At 45.4% G+C, this 16928-nt stretch overlaps 2 protein-coding genes across 2 annotated transcripts in view; one reads left to right on the forward strand and one right to left on the reverse strand.

Annotated features, from left to right (window-relative positions):
- The window catches only part of NINJ2 (ninjurin 2), a 69304-nt gene extending 62495 nt beyond the window's left edge, over positions 1 to 6809 (forward strand). Inside the window, exons 2-4 of the mRNA XM_073544179.1 lie at positions 2842 to 3079; positions 3482 to 3664; positions 6611 to 6809. Of these exons, the coding sequence (XP_073400280.1) occupies positions 2842 to 3079; positions 3482 to 3648 (405 nt within the window). The 3' untranslated portion in view covers positions 3649 to 3664; positions 6611 to 6809. The remainder of the gene's footprint in view (positions 1 to 2841; positions 3080 to 3481; positions 3665 to 6610) is intronic.
- Positions 6810 to 7730: 921 nt separating this feature from the next.
- Positions 7731 to 16928, reverse strand: part of B4GALNT3 (beta-1,4-N-acetyl-galactosaminyltransferase 3) — a 62902-nt gene continuing 53704 nt past the window's right edge. Inside the window, exons 11-20 of the mRNA XM_073544178.1 lie at positions 16540 to 16649; positions 15777 to 15877; positions 15025 to 15086; positions 13034 to 14639; positions 10615 to 10916; positions 10341 to 10494; positions 9197 to 9269; positions 8901 to 9054; positions 8681 to 8807; positions 7731 to 8557 (exon numbers count right to left, since the gene is read on the reverse strand). Coding sequence (XP_073400279.1) covers positions 8437 to 8557; positions 8681 to 8807; positions 8901 to 9054; positions 9197 to 9269; positions 10341 to 10494; positions 10615 to 10916; positions 13034 to 14639; positions 15025 to 15086; positions 15777 to 15877; positions 16540 to 16649 — 2810 coding nt within the window. The 3' untranslated portion in view covers positions 7731 to 8436. The remainder of the gene's footprint in view (positions 8558 to 8680; positions 8808 to 8900; positions 9055 to 9196; positions 9270 to 10340; positions 10495 to 10614; positions 10917 to 13033; positions 14640 to 15024; positions 15087 to 15776; positions 15878 to 16539; positions 16650 to 16928) is intronic.

A 16928-nucleotide genomic window follows, 5' to 3' on the forward strand; every position in this document is an offset into this window, starting at 1 on the left:
ATAAAAGCATGAGAATTAGTCAGTATCACAAGAAACATTTCCATCCAGGTACTTAATAGATGATGTTGTATCTGGAGTCGTTCTTTCTTTCGTTCATCTTGTCCAGACCCCATGATGAGCTTTCTCATGCGCAGCTTGTCCCTGCAGACTTCCATCTTCTCCGGTCTTCTGCTGCACATCCCTACATGATGCCTTTAAAAATAACTGTGTTATCATAATGCTCCTGAATGAAAATATCTGCCCTACACTGAGGCTCCGAAAAAAAAATTGCCCCTCACTATATTCCCTGCACAAAATATAACCCACACACTGTCTCTCTTATGGTACATGCTCTCCACACTCCCCTCTCCTTTACATACTGGGCCCCCTCTTCACACAGTCCTCTCACACTGTGTCCCCCATATAGGACCCAGTCTCTATGCTCTGCCCCCTTATCACACTCCCTCTCCATGGCATACTGCCCCCCTCCTGGTTGTGCCCTTACACTGTCCCCACACTACTCAGTCTTTATTCTGTGTCCACTTGCACTTTTCTCCCCCACCTCCATACTGTCTTCCCACACTATTCCCCTCAATAGCCTCCTCACACATTTCCCCCTCCCTCCTCATACTGTCTCCTCTCACATCCCCCTACTAACCATAGTCTCCTCATATATTTACCCACTAACTCGGCATACTGCTTCCTCACACACTCCCCCGGTTCCCATACTGTGTCTTCACCCGTCCCATCCCACTCGCTCCCCGTACTGTGTCAGTACCCATCACATCACCCTGGCTCACCATACGGTGTCCGCACCTATCTCATCATCCTTGCTTCCTATACTGTGTCTGTATCCATGCACTGACGAGAGCCAATAGCTCGAAACACCGTGTCTGCAAATTGAGATTCTGATTTGGCTGTTATCCTAAGTCATATTACAAGACTCGTTAAAGGCTTGATTGTGACTTGTAGGATCGCTACTACCAATAGGTGGCACTGTAGAGTAAAAGTCCTCTTTCTTTCTGAAGAGGCAATTTGCATATAAAATTTCCCAAAGGAGCATTGCACGGCGAATAACCCTCCTTGACAAGCCAGAGCTGGTATGTCACTCTCCACAAGGAGAAACCTTACCCCTTAGACCTGTATCCATGCCATCACCCTGGCTTCTAATACTGTGTTCGTACCCATCACCCTGGCTCCCCATACTGTGTCTGCACCCATCTCATCACCCTCGCTCCCTATGCTGTGTGTGTACCCATCACATCACCCTTCTCACCATACTGTACCATACCCATCCCATCACCCTTACTCCTCATACTGTGTCCGCACTCATCCCATCATCCTTGCTCCCCATACTGTATCCATACCCATCCCATCACCCTAGCTCCACATACTGTGTCTGCACCCATCTCATCACCCTCGCTCCCTATGCTGTGTGTACCCATCACATCACCCTTCTCACCATACTGTACCATACCCATCCCATCACCCCCGCTCCCCATACTGTGTACTTACTCATCTCATCACCCTCGCTCCCCATACTGTGTCCACACCCACCCCATCACCCTCGCTCCCCATGCTGTGTCTGCACCCATCTCATCACCCTCGCTCCCTATGCTGTGTGTACCCATCACATCACCCTTCTCACCATACTGTACCATACCCATCCCATCACCCTCACTCCTCATACTGTGTCCGCACTCATCCCATCATCCTTGCTCCCCATACTGTGTCCATACCCATCCCATCACCCTAGCTCCACATACTGTGTCTGCACCCATCTCATCACCCTCGCTCCCTAGGCTGTGTGTACCCATCACATCACCCTTCTCACCATACTGTACCTTACCCATCCCATCACCCCTGCTCCCCATACTGTGTACTTACTCATCCCATCACCCTCGCTCCCCATACTGTGTCCACACCCACCCCATCACCCTCGCTCCCCATGCTGTGTCTGCACCCATCTCATCACCCTCGCTCCCTATGCTGTGTGTACCCATCATATCACCCTTCTCACCATACTGTACCATACCCATCCCATCACCCCCGCTCCCCATACTGTGTACTTACTCATCCCATCACCCTCGCTCCCCATACTGTGTCCACACCCACCCCATCACCCTCGCTGCCCATGCTGTGTCCACACCCACCCCATCACCCTCGCTCCCCATGCTGTGTCTGCACCCATCTCATCACCCTCGCTCCCTATGCTGTGTGTGTACCCATCACATCACCCTTCTCACCATACTGTACCATACCCATCCCATCACCCCCGCTCCCCATACTGTGTCCACACCCACCCCATCACCCTCGCTCCCCATGCTGTGTCTGCACCCATCCCATCACCCAAGATTCATGAGTGTTTGGTCAGTTTTTACCATCCGTTTAATCAGGGATTATAAATAAACTGCATTTGATGTCATCCGTGCGTTGTCCATGATTTTCAGCAAGTCACAGACTTGTACCTAGGATCAAAACCAACATGTTCTGTGATCTCGGTCTACAATAAAACCACTGACATGTGAACGGCCCCAAAGCCTATAGCGGGGACGTGTTCTGGCTGTGAAAACACGTGTAACTGACAGATGTCGTAATGAGGGCACGGATTTTGCTAGTGTCTCTGTCACTACAAGGCCCGCTCAGGTTACACAGGTAGAATCTAAGGAAAAAGAGTGATGAGCGAACGTTCTGGAAGGAGTCAACCGTGCTCGGGTGCTAACCGGATGTCTTCGGTGTGCGGGAATAATATATTCGAGTCCCCACGGCCATGTGTTTCCAGACAGTTACCCAGCCACAACACATGCGGGGATCCGTGCTACGAGCAATCTGACTTGATGTTTTCTCTGATTTGTGATCCAGGTGGCTGGTAATCCTGTTGGTCGCGGAGTTCGATCTGCCATCAATATTAACCATTATGCCACCAAGAAGAGTCTGGCGGAGAGCATGCTGGACGTGGCGCTGTTCATGGCGAATGCTGCGCAGCTGAAGGCGGTTCTGGAGCAAGGTCCGAGCTTCACCTACTACGTCACGCTCATCGCTCTCATCAGCCTGTCTCTGACTCTGCAGGTCGTTATTGGGATCCTGCTGATTATTATCGGTAAGTCTCTGTATGGAGAAAAGTCCTCGATTCAAGAAAACTTAATATGTGCTGCGTGATTATAAAGAACAATCCTTGCCATTCTCTCTGTAGCTTGAGGACCTGAAATGGCCTTAAACTAGGAGCAAAAGACTTAATTTCCCTGTCCTGCAATATCCATCTCCCAGTTTAATGTGGATGATAACAGGGAGTAATAGATTGCATTGAGCGTCACTGGAGTTTAAGTAACTGCAGTGAGACTCTTGGCCACAAGATGGCGAGATATCCACAATTTCATTGTATGTAGTACCACAGTCTGACCTGTAGGTGGCAGTGTTATTGCTTCTGGGCTTTCCCCATGGTCATTATTTCAGTTATTGATTTTTCTGGAGATTTAACCCCTCATGTCCCTTCTATCGACAGCTCGCAAAAATCTGAACGACGTTTCCAAGCAGCCACGTCTGGACGTGATGAATAATGTGGCCACAGCCCTCGTATTCGTCACCGTCCTCATCAACATCTTTATTACAGCATTTGGTGTACAAAAATCAGGTCTTTACCCATCACGGGGGCCGCGGGGGCTGCACTGAGTGGGAACGACTGAAGGTATAATCTGGAAACAAAACTACATTTCTGTTTGCTTCGTTGTATCTAAATTTACCAAGTTTGGTACTGTCTGCTAAATCAGTGTATCTAATCCTACCATATGTGATACTCTCTTCTAAAGTGCTGTATCTAATCGTATTACATGTGATACTATATGCTAAACTGTATCTAATCACATGTGTGATACTGTATACTGAGCCGTGTATCTAATCCTATCCTGTGTGTTACTGACTGCTGAGCCATGTATCTAATCCTCTCCTGTGTGATACGGTCTGCTGAGCCGTGTATCTAATCCTCTCCTGTGTGATACTGACTGCTGAGCCGTGTATCTAATCCTATCCTGTGTGATACTGTCTGCTGAACCGTGTATCTAATCCTCTCCTGTGTGATACTGACTGCTGAGCCGTGTATCTAATCCTATCCTGTGTGATACTGTCTGCTGAACCGTGTATCTAATCCTCTCCTGTGTGATACTGACTGCTGAGCTGTGTATCTAATCCTATCCTGTGTGATACTGACTGCTGAGCTGTGTATCTAATCCTATCCTGTGTGATACTGTCTGCTGAGCCGTGTATCTAATCCTATCCTGTGTGATACTGACTGCTGAGCGATGTATCTAATCCTCTTCTGTGTGATACTGTCTGCTGAGCCGTGTATCTAATCCTATCCTGTGTGATACTGTCTGGTGAGCCGTGTATCTAATCACATAGTGTGTGATACTGACTGAGCCGTGTATCTAATCCTATCCTGTGTGATACTGACTGCTGAGCCGTGTATCTAATCCTCTCCTGTGTGATACTGACTGCTGAGCCGTGTATCTAATCCTATCCTGTGTGATACTGTCTGCTGAGCCGTGTATCTAATCCTATCCTGTGTGATGCTGACTGCTGAGCCGTGTATATAATCCTCTCCTGTGTGATACTGACTGCTGAGCCGTGTATCTAATCCTATCCTGTATGATACTGTCTGCTGAGCCGTGTATCTAATCACATAGTGTGTGATACTGTCTACTGAGCCGTGTATCTAATCACATAGTGTGTAATACTGTCTACTGAGCCGTCTATCTAATCCTCTCCTGTGTGATACTGTCTGCTGAGTCGTGTATCTAATCCTCGCCTGTGTGATACTGTCTGCTGAGCCGTGTATCTAATCCTCTCCTGTGTGAAACTGACTGCTGAGCCGTGTATCTAATCCTATCCTGTATGATACTGTCTGCTGAGCAGTGTATCTAATCACATAGTGTGTGATACTGTCTGCTGAGCTGTGTATCTAATCACATAGTGTGTAATACTGTCTACTGAGCCGTCTATCTAATCCTCTCCTGTGTGATACTGTCTGCTGAGCCGTGTATCTAATCCTACCCTGTGTGATACTGTCTGCTGAGTCGTGTATCTAATCCTCGCCTGTGTGATACTGTCTGCTGAGCCGTGTATCTAATCCTCTCCTGTGTGAAACTGACTGCTGAGCCGTGTATCTAATCCTATCCTGTATGATACTGTCTGCTGAGCAGTGTATCTAATCACAGTGTGTGATACTGTCTGCTGAGCTGTGTATCTAATCACATAGTGTGTAATACTGTCTACTGAGCCGTCTATCTAATCCTCTCCTGTGTGATACTGTCTGCTGAGCCGTGTATCTAATCCTACCCTGTGTGATACTGTCTGCTGAGTCGTGTATCTAATCCTCGCCTGTGTGATACTGTCTGCTGAGCCGTGTATCTAATCCTCTCCTGTGTGAAACTGACTGCTGAGCCGTGTATCTAATTCTCTCCTGTGTAATACTGTCTGCTGAGCTGTGTATCTAATCCTATCCTGTGTGATACTGTCTGCTGAGCCGTGTATCTAATCCTATCCTGTGTGATACTGACTGCTGAGCTGTATATCTAATCCTATCCTGTGTGATACTGACTGCTGAGCCGTGTATCTAATCCTCTCCTGTGTGATACTGACTGCTGAGCCTTGTATCTAATCCTATCCTGTGTGATACTGTCTGCTGAGCCGTGTATCTAATCCTCTCCTGTGTGATACTGACTGCTGAGCCTTGTATCTAATCCTATCCTGTGTGATACTGTCTGCTGAGCCATGTATCTAATCCTCTCCTGTGTGATACTGACTGCTGAGCCGTGTATCTAATCCTATCCTGTGTGATACTGACTGCTGAGCCGTGTATCTAATCCCATCCTGTGTGATACTGTCTGCTGAGCCGTGCATCTAATCCTATCCTGTGTGATACAGTCTGCTGAGCCGTGTATCTAATCCTATCCTGTGTGATACTGTCTGCTGAGCCGTGTATCTAATCCTCTCCTGTGTGATACTGTCTGCTGAGCCGTGTATCTAATCCTCTCCTGTGTGATACTGTCTGCTGAGCCGTGTATCTAATCCTATCCTGTGTGATACTGTCTGCTGAGCCGTGTATCTAATCCTCTCCTGTGTGATACTGTCTGCTGATCCGTGTATCTAATCCTCTCCTGTGTGATACTGTCTGCTGAGCCGTGTATCTAATCCTATCCTGTGTGATACTGACTGCTGAGCCGTGTATCTACTCATATCCTGTGTGATACTGTCTGGTGAGCCGCATATCTAATCCTCTCCTGTGTGATACTGTCTGCTGAGCCGTGCATCTAATCATATCCTGTGTGATACTGTCTGCTGAGCCGTGTATCTAATCATATCCTGTGTGATACTGTCTGCTGAGCCGTGTATCTAATCCTATCCTGTGTGATACTGTCTGCTGAGCCGTGTATATAATCATATCCTGTGTGATACTGTCTGCAGAGCCGTGTATCTAATCCTCTCCTGTGTGATACTGTCTGGTGAGCTGCGCATCTAATCCTCTCCTGTGTGATACTGACTGCTGACCACATGTATCTAAGCCCCTCCGGTGTGACGCCTGAGCCCAGCTCTGAGTACAGACATAAGATTGACCTTGCTCTCCTTCTTTCCGCAGCCCCTCCCCCGCGGTGCAGACTTTTGGATCCTCCTTGGTTCTTCTCACCTTTTCTCTTTGGACTAAACTTTCTGTGATTCTGGATATTAATTATTAGTCGTATTTCCAGTTTTCTTGCCTGTTTATGATTTTTGCACATTAATTTATTTTCTATTGTTTTACTTCTGCATCGTACATTTAAATATAAAAGATAAAATATTCTGTGTAGATCTGTGGACTGCGAGGGATGGGATCTGGGACAAAATGAACACATTCTACCCTGCCAACACTTACTACACACAGGCGTTTGTAGAGAGGTTAATTAGGGGAAGTGGTGAGGGTTAACCATCATGTTTTCTCATCCTTACAGTAATTGTGAGTGTTCCCCTTTAAATTTCTCTATTTTAGGGGTCCCCACTTTTAGGATACACCTGTTTACCCTCCTGTGGTTAAATACTTCTGAGCCGCTGTATACAACAGGAATGTCAAACAGCCAAAAAAACATAATTCACTGCTTATTTCCCCTAGGAGGCGGAGTCCGGAGTTAGACCCGCCCACGCGGAGCTCAGTGTTAGCGCTAATGAGTGTTATGGCACGTACTGTATATGGAGTCTGAAAGGTTTTGGTATAGAGGCCACAGAGTAGCCTTCTGGTGGCTTATATCAGCACAGTTGTAGAGGCATTTGTTACTTATGAGGACCCCACATTTGAGCCCCACCCACCCAAATCCCAGTTTAAGCAATTTTACAAAAGGTAGTGCCACACCTGTGAACATTTCTGCCAATCTTCAGCTGCTTCTTGAGTGTTGTCTAAGGAGAAACCTCTCTTAAATTTGGCAAAGTTCCTAGGACCTCACGAGGGTCTTCTCATTACTGCTGTGGTGGGGTGGAGTAACGAGCAGGGATTTGGTGTCGGGGCGGCCGAAGCCTAATTCTATAGAGCGAGCGGATGGGAGCAGATTGATTGTATATATATTCACACCCAAGGAGCGGATCAGTTGTATAATCTCCGCTGTGACATTATAAACAGCTGCACCCCGTTCACAGACTCCGTCCGCCTATCGGGGCCCTTCTAATAAACCGGGGGGTGCGGTGTTACTTATCGTCTGCGCATTAGAGGTTGACAATCTGCTACAAATACATCTAAACAAAAGAAACATTTTATTAAAAAAAAATTAAATAAAAACAATTTTGTAAGAAAAAAAATCTAAATATACAGTATATAAAAACAAAATAGTAATAATGACACCAGTTTTATCTACGGTTTCATGGCATCTCCGAATCGACTTTGGTTCCCAAAACTGAGTTTTTCTTCCGGCTGTCTTCCAGAAATAGCGCCAGCTTCGGTAGTACACCCCAGCCCTGTTTTGGTGGATTCATGGTAGCCATGTTTTTTTATAGTCGTACTGCCTCTTTAAGAAGACATGTTATGTGTCCAGTAGAGGGCAGAATAGTGCAGTGTGTGGCGGTGCTTTCTACAATAATTTCTATGATGGAAAGGATAAATAAAGGAGGCACGACACAGACGTTCCTGCAGTCCCATTATGGTACAGTAGAGTGCGCTATTCTATTAACAGGGCAAAGTCCTTATCCCCATAAGACACTAAACACTCCGACCCGATCACCGATATGTCCGATCTCTTATGTACGGCACAGCCCTGGCAATGGGTCTAGATCAGACATACCAAGTGTCTTGCACCACAAGGTGGATCCAACTTTTACCCCCTGGGATAAAACCTATCCACACGTTGACCAAGGTTCCTCCACCATGATCTTATCATGGAGTGAAGGAGGGTATTGCGGTATCTCGGGTATCTCCCATACTTGCCCTAGGTATTGCAAACTTTTTCAGACGTTCTCTTCAGTCTTTGGTGCTGTCCGGCGGTTCCACATGCCGCGCTTGGAGTGAAAATGGTGGTAAAAGTTCCTGACTGCCACCCGCTCAACCTCCAGCCCAGCAAAGAGAATCCTAATGGGAAAGCAATAAATAGTTTCATGTAACAGTGATTTTGGATGTTCCTCTGGGGCGGGCCTTTCTTAGTGTACACCCCCCCTGGTCCCACCCCTGACTATAATCCTTATAACCACCCACCTGTCCAGCAGCTCCCAGTCTTCTCCTCCCCATCGGTCCCGAAATTCCTCAGTGTTCATTCCTCCGATAAGATCCAAGTCTGACTTGTAAATTCCCAACAGGCCGAATCCATTCACTTCCCAGTATCCTACAGAACATCATCACCTGATTAATATCCCCCAGACTGGAGGAATAGACTGGGGGTACAGATATAACCTCCATAATCAAGGCGAGGTCTCACCATCGGGCCACTGAGGAGAAGATCCGCAGTTCAGCCTCATAACCATGGGGGCGTACACCGTCTTACCCTCCACCGTGTGAGTCCGCAACGAGTCAATGATTGATGGGGGAAATTGCATGTGGAGGTCACACAGGAAGAGGATACTGTGAGGGTTCTGGAGGGGACAATATGGGGTTAATAATATGGAGGACAAATTTCTTAAAAACATTAACAAGATTGCATTAAGCTTTCCAGAAGCCTTGACCGTCCCCTTAATTTACACTGCAGACCAAGGACTGAGCACTCCTCACACTGACCTTCACCAGGTCTATTCCAGCCTGTAAACCTGCAGATCGCTCAAAGTTTCCATCAAGTTGTACAAACTGGTATCTGCAGATAGGAGAGAGGAAAAGTATTCATCAAAGTGCATCTTCTCTTATCAGCAACCCAACTTGTCACAGAGAAAAATAAGAATCTGTCTGCAGCCACCACTAGGGGGAGCTCCCTGTATACAGAGATACATGATAAGATCCTGTCTGCAGCCACCACTAGGGGGAGCTCCCTGTATACAGAGATACATGATAAGATCCTGTCTGCAACCACCACTAGGGGGAGCTCCCTGTATACAGAGATACATAAGATCCTGTCTGCAGCCACCACTAGGGGGTGCTCCCTGTATACAGAGATACATGATAAGATTCTCTCTGCAGTCACCACTAGGGAGCGCTCCCTGTATACAGATATACATGATAAGAGTGCAGTCACCACTAGGGGGAGCTCCCTGAATACAGAGATACATGATAAGATCCTGTCTGCAGTCACCACTAGGGGGAGCTCCCTGTATACAAAGATACATGATAAGATCCTGTCTGCAGTCACCACTAGGGGGAGCTCCCTGAATACAGAGATACATGATAAGATCCTGTCTGCAGTCACCACTAGGGGGAGATCCCTGTAAACAAAGATACATGATAAGATCCTGTCTGCAGTCACCACTAGGGGGAGCTCCCTGAATACAGAGATACATGATAAGATCCTGTCTGCAGTCACCACTAGGGGGAGCTCCCTGCATACAGAGATACATGATAAGATCCTGTCTGCAGTCACCACTAGGTGGAGCTCCCTGAATACAGAGATACATGATAAGATCCTGTCTGCAATCACCACTAGGGGGAGCTCCCTGTAAACAGAGATACATGATAAGATCCTGTCTGCAGTCACCACTAGGGGGAGCTCCCTGTATACAGAGATACATGACAAGATCCTGTCTGCAGTCACCACTAGGGGGAGCTCCCTGTATACAGAGATACATGATAAAATCCTGTCTGCAGTCACCACTAGGGGGAGCTCCCTGTATACAGAGATACATGATAAGATCCTGTCTGCAGTCACCACTAGGGGGAGCTTCCTGTAAGTGAACCTATGCAGAAAAATTGGATCCATGAGAACTATGATACTTGCCTAGGTAAATTTGATCGTTTCAGGGCGTCTCGAACATCCAGGTCAGTACTGTTAAAATCCACAATGATGACACCGAATTTGGGGTCCGCTGTGGCCTTGTGTAATGACTCCATGTCCTGGATAAACTTCTGCACCCAGCGAGCTTGGTTCTTCACTACAAAGAATTGCACGCTCTACAGACGTTGCTTCATATTTAATGCCGCACCCACTCAGTGACCATTTACCCCTAAATCCTCGGCTGTGCCTCACACCTATGGTGCCTTACGCCACTTACCTGGCACTATAAAATAGACCATAGCCTGTGGGTTCCAGACAAGGCCGGTGGGCCAGCACAGCTCGATCGTATTTTCCTTCTCCATCAGTCTTCGGTGTGGCCCCCACATCTTACTCCTCAAGTCCCTTTCCTGTTCCCGTACTTCCTGGGTCAGTCCGGTCCAGCCAGGGGCGAACACATAATGAGCAAATCTCACAGGATGGTTGAATCTGTCTCTGAACTCCAGGTCTAGGAAATATCGGCTCCCACGGGAGTAGTCCAGGCGCTTCTCGATATTAACGATCCTCTGGAGCTTGTACATCCTGCCACCAAAAAGATGTTCACATATTATCCTCTAGCACGATAGTGCACTGGTTCTCATCTTCTGATATTCTAGACATGTAGATTCATTCCCATGGTCTAGATTGATGGACTGGCTCTCAAAGTCTTGGTCCTTATGTTCTAGATATATGCAGTCAAAGTGTTGGCATCCTTAAAATTGTTCCAGAAAATGAAGTATTTATCTCAGAAACTTATTGTAATTCCCCATGTTTTGTTATACACATGTTTATTTCCTTTGTGTGTATTGGAGCAACACAAAAAAACAGAAAAAAGGCAAATTGGACATAATTTCTCACAAAACCCCTAAAATGGGCTGAACAAAATTGTTGGCACCTTTCCTAAACTGTGGGTAAATAACTTTGTTTCAAGCATCTGATGCTTATTCAAACTCACCTGTGGCAAGTAACAGGTGTGGGCAAAATGAAAATCACACCTGAAACCAGATAAAAAGGGGAGAAGTTGAATCAATCTTTGGATTGTGTGTCTGTGTGTGCCACACTAAGCACGGAGAACAGAAAGAGGAGAGGAGATCTGTCTGAGGACCTGAAAACCAAAATTGTTGAAAAATGTCAACAATCTCAAGGTTACAAGTCCAGAGATCTTGAGGTTGCTTCTCCACAGTGTGCAACATAATTAAGAAAATTACAACCCCTGGCACTGTAGCTAATCTTGATGGACGTGTACAGCAGAGAAAAATTGATAAAAGTTTGTAACGCAGGATAGTCCTGATGGTGGATAAGCTCCAATCAAGTTCTAAAGACATTCAAGCTGTCCTTGCAGGCTCAGGGTGCATCAATGTCAGCACGGTCTATCAGTCGACATTTGAATGAAATAAGACGCTATGGTAGGAGACCCAGGAGGTCCACACAGACATAGAGACATAAACGGCTAGACTGCAGGATGCCAAAATGTATGCGAGTAAGCCAAAATCCTTCTGGGAAAGCATCTTGTGGACAGAAGAGACCAAGATAGATCTTTGTGGTAAAGCACATCATTCTACTGTTTACTGAAAACAAAATGAGGCCTGTAAAGAAAAGAACACACTACCTACAATCAGATATGGTGGAGGGTCACAGATGTTTTGGGGTTGTTTTGCTGTCTATGGCACTCGGTGCCTTGATTGTGTGCAAGTCATCATGAAATCTGAGGATTACCAAAGGATTTTGGGTCGCAATGTAGTGCCCAGTGTCAGAAAGGTGGGTGTGTGTCCTAGGTCATGGGTCTTCCATCAGGACAATCAGCCAAAATAAATGTTAAGAAGCCCCCCCAGAAATGGATGGAAACAAAGCGCTGGAGAGTTATAAAGTGGCAGCAATGAGTGCGGATCTAAATCCCATTGATCACCAGTGAAGAGATGTTGGAAGAAGGCGCCTTCACATAGATGAGTCCTAGTGAAGTTTGCAAAAGAAGAGTTGCCCGAAACACCAGCTAAGAGGTATAAGAAGCTTGTCTATGGTTATAGGAAGCAATTGATTGCAGTTATTTAATCCAAAGGGTGTGCAACTAAATATGAAGTTAAGGGTGCCAACAATTTTATCCGGCCCATTTGGGGGGTTTTGTGAGAAATTATGTCCAATTTGCATTTTTTTTCTCTTTTTTTGTGTCTTGTTCCAATAAACACAAAGGAAATAAACATGTGTATAACATAAAAAAGTGTAATTGCAATAATTTTCTTGGCGAAATACTTCATTTTGTAGAACAATTTCAAGGATGCCAACACTTTTGGCCATGACTGTAGATTGCCTCCCATAGTCTCATTTCTCATGTTCTAGAAATATACATGGATTCTCATGGCCTTGTTCTAGATATGTAATATTACGGGTCATGTAGAGTAGTTCTCATCGCAATATACTTGGTTTTCATGTTCTAGATATTTAGATGGGTTTTCATGGTCTACATATACATACTGGTTATGGCTTTGGCACCCTTGGTCTAGTTTTCCAGATTGCTCTGATGGTTAATATTCTCTATGGTGTCTTAGAACCTGTTGAACTCCTCTCCTACATTGTAACTCTCTATGTCCACATTTTATCTATTTGTTGCCCAAATTCCCTGTCTACTTCAGGATGACCTTACGTGACTTGCCCCACATTCTCACCCTCTATGCCACTGGTTGAGCTTCTTCATGAAAGATCCCACTATGAACAGGGCTTCATTTTCTTTCAGCTGGAGATTCCCAGACGTATTACACTGTAGATCAATATAGTCTGACCTCAGAATCTGGAAATCGGTCTGACTCACATGGAAAGTCCGATTCCAGGACACAGGTTCTTCAAAAATAAAAGGATATTCCAGATCCTCCTCTTCCTCATCTTCTTCCTCAGGATCCTCCTCCACTCCGACGTTATTGTCTGGATCTTCTCTGGCATACTTATTAGAGTTGGCATGTTGTAGTATTTGTTTTTCTCCCATTGCAGCTTCTTTCTTCTCGTCCATCATTTTGTGTTGACGTTGAGCTTCTCCTTGGTTGACTTCTCCATTATGGTCCCTCACACCAATTCCATTCATGTCTTTGTTTTCAGCTAGTGTCATATAGTTCTTCCTTCCTACATCTTCAAACCTTTGATTCCCATCTTGATAAGAGTCAGTGATTGGTGGATTTACTACTCTATGCTCTATTTTCTGTTTTTCAAACTGAACTGGTTCCAGGTCTTCCCTTTTCTCCACATTTTCTTTTAACCCCATGTTCTGTCCTTGATCTTTTCCTTCAATATGATCTTCCTGTCCTTCATTCTTCTCCTCAGTTCTCTGAAGACCTGTTATGGTCCATGCAAAGTTTTGAGACTTCTGCTCCTTATCAAGTTGTTGCCTTCTTGGAGAATGAGTGGCATTGTCATTAAGATAAGTAATAAACTGATTAAATCGGGGATTCTGTTCCATCCCAGTATTTCTTTTTAGCATCAAATTGTCACCTGCAAAATTGCGTTTCTCACTTCTGTCCGCTTCTCCTTTTCTATGGATCATTTGAGAATCCTGAATCTTGTCATTCTCTGATTTTACGGTTTCATCTATCTTCAACTTGAGTCTACTCTCCTCAACCCAACTGGGTTGTTGTATGTCATCTTGTATCCTCCTTCCTTCGAGATCAAGACCTTGCCTGACTTTGGGCCTATGTTTTAACTTTGCTGCTGGTGGTTGCTCCTCCATGTTGATCCTATTTAGTTCTTGATCCGATACCTTCTTTTGATTCATCTCATGTTGGGACACCCCTTGGGGAGTGTTTCTTTGTCTACCATTATGTTGCACCTTTTTATTTTTTCTTTGAAGAACTTGGTTTTGTTTTTCCTTCTTCCTTGAGATCCTTGACGCGTTTCTCTCTACCTCAACAGGACCTTGGGCTTCGATCTCATTGCCTGTATTTTGGAGGTTTGTACGTTTCCTCTTTCGAAGTCTAGAATCACCAGGGACAGGGGTATTCCAGTTGTCTTGCTCCATTTTGGGGAGTTGGTTTAGGTGACCGTTGGATTGTTTTGGATCTGGAATTTTTAGATCTTCCATGATTCTGATGTTCTCCCGTGGTCGTTCTCGTCTTTGGCGATTAGGTCTCACGGGATTTGGTTGTAGGCTTTCATCTGCCACAAAAAAAAGTTTCCTCTGCCTTATCACATCATCTTCTCTCGGTTCTTCCTGATCTTCCCTATCAATGAAATCATCTTCATTGTCCTCATACTGGAAATCAGAAGGGTTGTAGTCCTCAGGCCAACCTGTTATATGAACAGAAGATTACGTTTATAAGTTAGAAAAAAATCCCCAAAATTTACATATCATGATACGACGATCAGTGACCTCCCCGTGATCAAAACAATGGCCCAGAGAGGTGGTGGCAAATGTGGTAACTCTTCACTAAGACCAATGACAGAAATTTAAAGTGGTTGCTGGGTTTAGTAGAAGAGTGACTTTTTGGGGACCGACATCTCCTTGGATGACCAGTCATGTTAATTCATTACACTAAGCTATATTTTATCTTTCCCTTTGTTACTGACCCAAAAAAAGAAACTCATGCAGTTAGATGCATCCTAAAAAAAAGTATGTAAGCTCTGATATACCACTATCTACAATCTACAGTATAAAAGTAACACAAAGTATTACCCGGGTGCTCTGCAGGTCCAAAGTGCGATTGGTCCACCTTCATGTATTTATTATATTTCAGCCTGCGGGATAAAAGATAAGAGTCAATGGAAAATCCATCGATGTTACTGCTTTAGGTGCCAGTGCCCCTTCTAATGCCAGTCTAGGAGGATGGTGGGGCAAAGCAACAATGTTATGGGTAATTGGTATTTTATGTCTCAGGCCCAATAGCATAGCATGGGTTACCAGCTAGCATTTTGCACCCCCTAACCCTGGACCATTTGTACTCCCTGAGTACCCTCTTCTGAACCCCTTTTCCTTCTACCACTTGTATTGTATTTTGAAAAATTACTAATGTCATTAGAGTTTGCACTTTGGCCCTTTTTTTTCTGCTGGATCTTTCTTCCTCTACAAGTGTTTCTCGTTGCGTCTGGCAGAGACGTGATCCGTGCTATGAGCTCTGCGCTCCAGTAGAACTGCATAAGGGAGAGCTGAACATACATTTTTTTTCTTTGCATTCGTTTTGGTAAAATCTGACAAAATTAAAAAAAAAAAAAAAAAAAAAAATAGTATATTTTTATGCTTTTTTTTTTACTTCTTATTACATTTTTATGTGTAATTTTTTTTATCCTAGCCTCAATCCTAATGCCACTAAATTTGGCGCCTGCCCTGTGACCTACCCCATGCCATGCCACTTGGCAGTAGTACCCACATGCCCATCCCGCATCGAGCCGTGTGCCTGCTTTTCTGCGCAGCTGGCGAGGCTCCGGTACCTGTGTCTGTACGGCAGGGTCTCCTGGTACATGCACTCGTTGTCCTTCTCCATGTGACTGAGCCGTGTGTAATCATTAGGGTACACGTATGTGAGGCGAACCTGCGGGGGACAGAATCCGTCATAAGGAGGACCTAATGAACGCCGTATACACCGCTATGATGTACAGCACTGCTCCCCTCATGAATATCCATGTCAGGGCTGCCTCCACGGTAGTCCTACAAAAACAGCCCAAAATGGCTGAGATGAGCGAATCTCCCAAAATTCATATTGGGGCAGACTTACTCCATTCGGCCAGTGGTGGGCTCAATTTGTTCCCAATAAAAAGTGCCCCAAAATGACAGATTGCAGTGGAAACAAAAAAGGGTCTCTGCGGACTTGTTCTACTGCCGCCCCAGCTCCCTGACCGATCACCCGTTCACTCCCTACGGTTTTAGCGGCACGCACTGGGCTTCAAGCAATCAGAAGAATCCAATTGTCCAACATTTTGCTGGAATTGTGCAAATTGAATCACCAAAATCTTCTGTTACCCTAAAAAACAATATTTTGGGGGAAATTTATAACTAAACCTATTTGTTTATGAATCAATCTGATCGTCTCCACACAGAGAGTTAAATATGTTCTCTCCTGTCCCTTAGACAGAAATGGCTGATAACAGGGAGCAAAGGACTGAATCCGCTTCTTCTGGAGACAGCCTGATCTGACAGGCAGCAATAGACAGCACACCAGCCGCACCCGCGTTTCCTGCCATCCTCCACACTTACAAACTGCAGCCCCTGGTATCGCTGCAGCGGGTATCCCTCCACCAGGTAGCTGGGTCTATACGGGCAGCGAGGAAGGACGCTGTGCACCCGCTTCATGGGCAGAAGGGGGACTGCAAACGATAAAGAGGAGAGGTCAGATATTGGACACAAGTGCTGTGAGAACTATCAGGGGCGGGGGATTCAGTCTATGGATATATATATATAAGAAACTTCTTATTTAGTCACAGCAAGCAGGGATCCTAACATTTTTAGGCCTCATTTATAAAAACGGTCTTGGTTGCCTATAGCAACCAATCAGAGAGCAGCTTTCATTTTCTCAGGGCAGTTTAAGAAATGAAAGCTGAGCTCTGATTGGTTGGTTGAAGAAAAGCGGAGCTACAGGTAATGTC

The sequence above is a fragment of the Dendrobates tinctorius genome, unplaced genomic scaffold (assembly GCF_039654945.1).
Source record: "Dendrobates tinctorius isolate UK_male_01 unplaced genomic scaffold, ASM3965494v1 ptg000136l, whole genome shotgun sequence".
NCBI classification, from domain to species: domain Eukaryota; kingdom Metazoa; phylum Chordata; class Amphibia; order Anura; family Dendrobatidae; genus Dendrobates; species Dendrobates tinctorius.